The sequence below is a fragment of the Sinocyclocheilus anshuiensis genome, unplaced genomic scaffold (genome assembly GCF_001515605.1).
Source record: "Sinocyclocheilus anshuiensis isolate Anshui unplaced genomic scaffold, SAMN03320099.WGS_v1.1 scaffold1149, whole genome shotgun sequence".
Lineage (NCBI taxonomy): Eukaryota > Metazoa > Chordata > Actinopteri > Cypriniformes > Cyprinidae > Sinocyclocheilus > Sinocyclocheilus anshuiensis.
In genome coordinates, this window is record NW_015555317.1 from 19,482 (window position 1) to 21,798 (window position 2,317).

Here is a 2,317-nt window from a genome sequence, read left to right on the forward strand (position 1 = left end):
CACACACACACACACACACACACACACACACACACACAATAAACCTCCACATTAATACTACCTTGGAAATGTTATGTTGCAAAATCTTTTGGATCCAACGTTTGGATTTATTTTGCTGCTAGATTTCTCTCACAATTTCAGATTGAGAATGACATTCAAATTCAGTCAAACATCTTTCCCACCAAAACTGCATAAGATGAAGATGACAAGCAATTAGCAATGATTTATTGAATTATTAAAAAGTTTCGATTAGATGCCTACTTGTATCCTTATAATATGTTTTTAGGTATTAAATCGAAGGAGACAAAGGACACATTTATGGTCTGTTAATTTAATACAGTGCTAAATAAAAACTATGATTAAGTGGCATGTGAATACAATTTTGGTCCATCTTTATGAATGAGTTAATACTGGACTAGCTCTTAGGCTGATGATACACAGGGCAACATTTTGAGCAATGTTGCCATCAATGGGCAACCAGGTGAGACACAGGGCCAACGACCGATCTAAAGTATCCAGATAGAAATTTGTTACCCATTCTCAATGGGAAAGTGCCCAAGCAACATTGCTCAAAAAAAGTTGCCCGGCAAAATTGCTCAAAAAGTTGCCCCATGTATCATCAGCCTAAGGGTACATTACAACTGAAAAGAAAACATAATTCAAGTGTTGCATGCCTACCTGTAGTGGACAAAGGTCCGGTTGTCATTCTGCATGCTAACCACTGCACTGCTCGCAGCCATTGAAGAGCATTATGAAGTACTGATCCGAGTCAAATCCAGAAAGTAATCCATCAGGGAAGAATAGTGAACTGTATCCCAGAAAAAAAGGTTCAAAAAATTGTAAACACTTCCGAAGTCTCTCTGACGTTTTGCAGTGGTGGAGTCCAGTGCACTACAGATGAGCTTATCCAGACTAATATTCACCACATGGGTCTGGGAAGTATGTGTTTGTGTGAGTATTTTGTCCAGGATGCTCTTCCGAAGCTCTCTGTGAAGAGAATACAAGACGTGGAGTGTGAAGCCTCATTCTGTGCGTAATGCCATGGCAACACCCACTAAGCAGTGGACACATGCAATGGAGGCAGATATTAAGGGTGTGTATGTCAGCTTTGTGTATTTGAAAGCTAAATCAAGGGGGCCCAAAAACAAGAGAGAAAGCAAGAGCAACTGGCCCATAAACACAGTTGATTATCTGCCATTCATGCAGGCCAGTACCAAAACATGAAAGAAAATGCATTCAGGTTTGTGGCAAGAGAAGGGTTTTGTTCACCCTTCTCTTTCAAAGCCCCACATTTGTAAAGAGAATCATTGAAAAAAATCAGAGTCAAGAGTCAATTTTCAATTCTATGGTAACTGTCGTTCACTTTCAAACATATTACACCTCTGTGACATTTGGAAAGCTGATTTGTCATTGCCGAACTAATCCAGAAATAAGATAATCAGCTTGAAGAATTACAGAGTTCACCGAAACATTTAGTCTACTGTACAGTATATTTATCATTTTAGAAAGATGCAAATATTGCACAATGTCAGTATGGTGTGTCATACTTTTCTTGTGCATATTGAAGTAGTGACGAAACCGAAGTAGCAATAGATATTTTCTTCCGTATTGTGACATGCATCTGGGCATAACAAATTATTATAGAGAAATAGAGAAAGAAAAAACGAAAGGCAGAGACTTAGTTTTGACCATCGGTTGATTGTATTTTGTGATGTGGGTGTTGCACTCAAAAATGAACGCGCTAGTGGATAGTAGAAAGGCAAGGTATAAACAGACAAAGAGAAGTCTGTCAATTCCCTCGAAAGATCAAATTATGACATTTTGATTAATTAAGAGGACACATTTTGTTTTTAATAAAAAATAAATAAAAGTGTGGTTCTGTAAGTAAAAATCGTATACCGTTTATTATGTTTATATCAGTAACTTATAAATCATTAAAGACAGACCTACAGTCAGCTGTGAGGTTGTTAGTCAATGGTACAGGTTTTTGTTAAAACTTATTTTTAAAACAATCGTGTTAAACGGTGGGAATCGTGAGAAACTACATTACCCATAATTCTGCAAAAAAATCACCACCAATCAGAGAAACAAGCATTGTGAACAATGTAATAGTCAGTCCCCCTATGTTTTCAAACTACTTAAATACATACATAATTATTTTGCAATAAACGTAAAATATATTGTTTCTATGTGTCTAATTAACATTTAAATACTTTTATAGTTTTATAGTATAGCTCTTTCCCTTATTAAAAGACATTAAAGGGTTAGTTCACCCAAAAATGAAAATTAGGCTGCGTTTTACTCACCCCCGATGCAT

At 36.5% G+C, this 2,317-nt stretch overlaps 1 protein-coding gene across 3 annotated transcripts in view; it reads right to left on the minus strand.

Moving 5' to 3' along the window:
- Positions 1 to 2,317, minus strand: part of LOC107671587 (G-protein-signaling modulator 2-like) — a 14,423-nt gene that overhangs the window by 9,965 nt on the left and 2,141 nt on the right. The window contains exon 3 of one of the 3 annotated variants that reach the window (XM_016464498.1): positions 679 to 987. The exons of the other annotated variants lie outside the window; for them this stretch is intronic. Within the exon in view, the coding sequence (XP_016319984.1) occupies positions 679 to 740 (62 nt within the window). The 5' untranslated portion in view covers positions 741 to 987. The remainder of the gene's footprint in view (positions 1 to 678; positions 988 to 2,317) is intronic. 3 annotated transcript variants of the gene reach the window in all.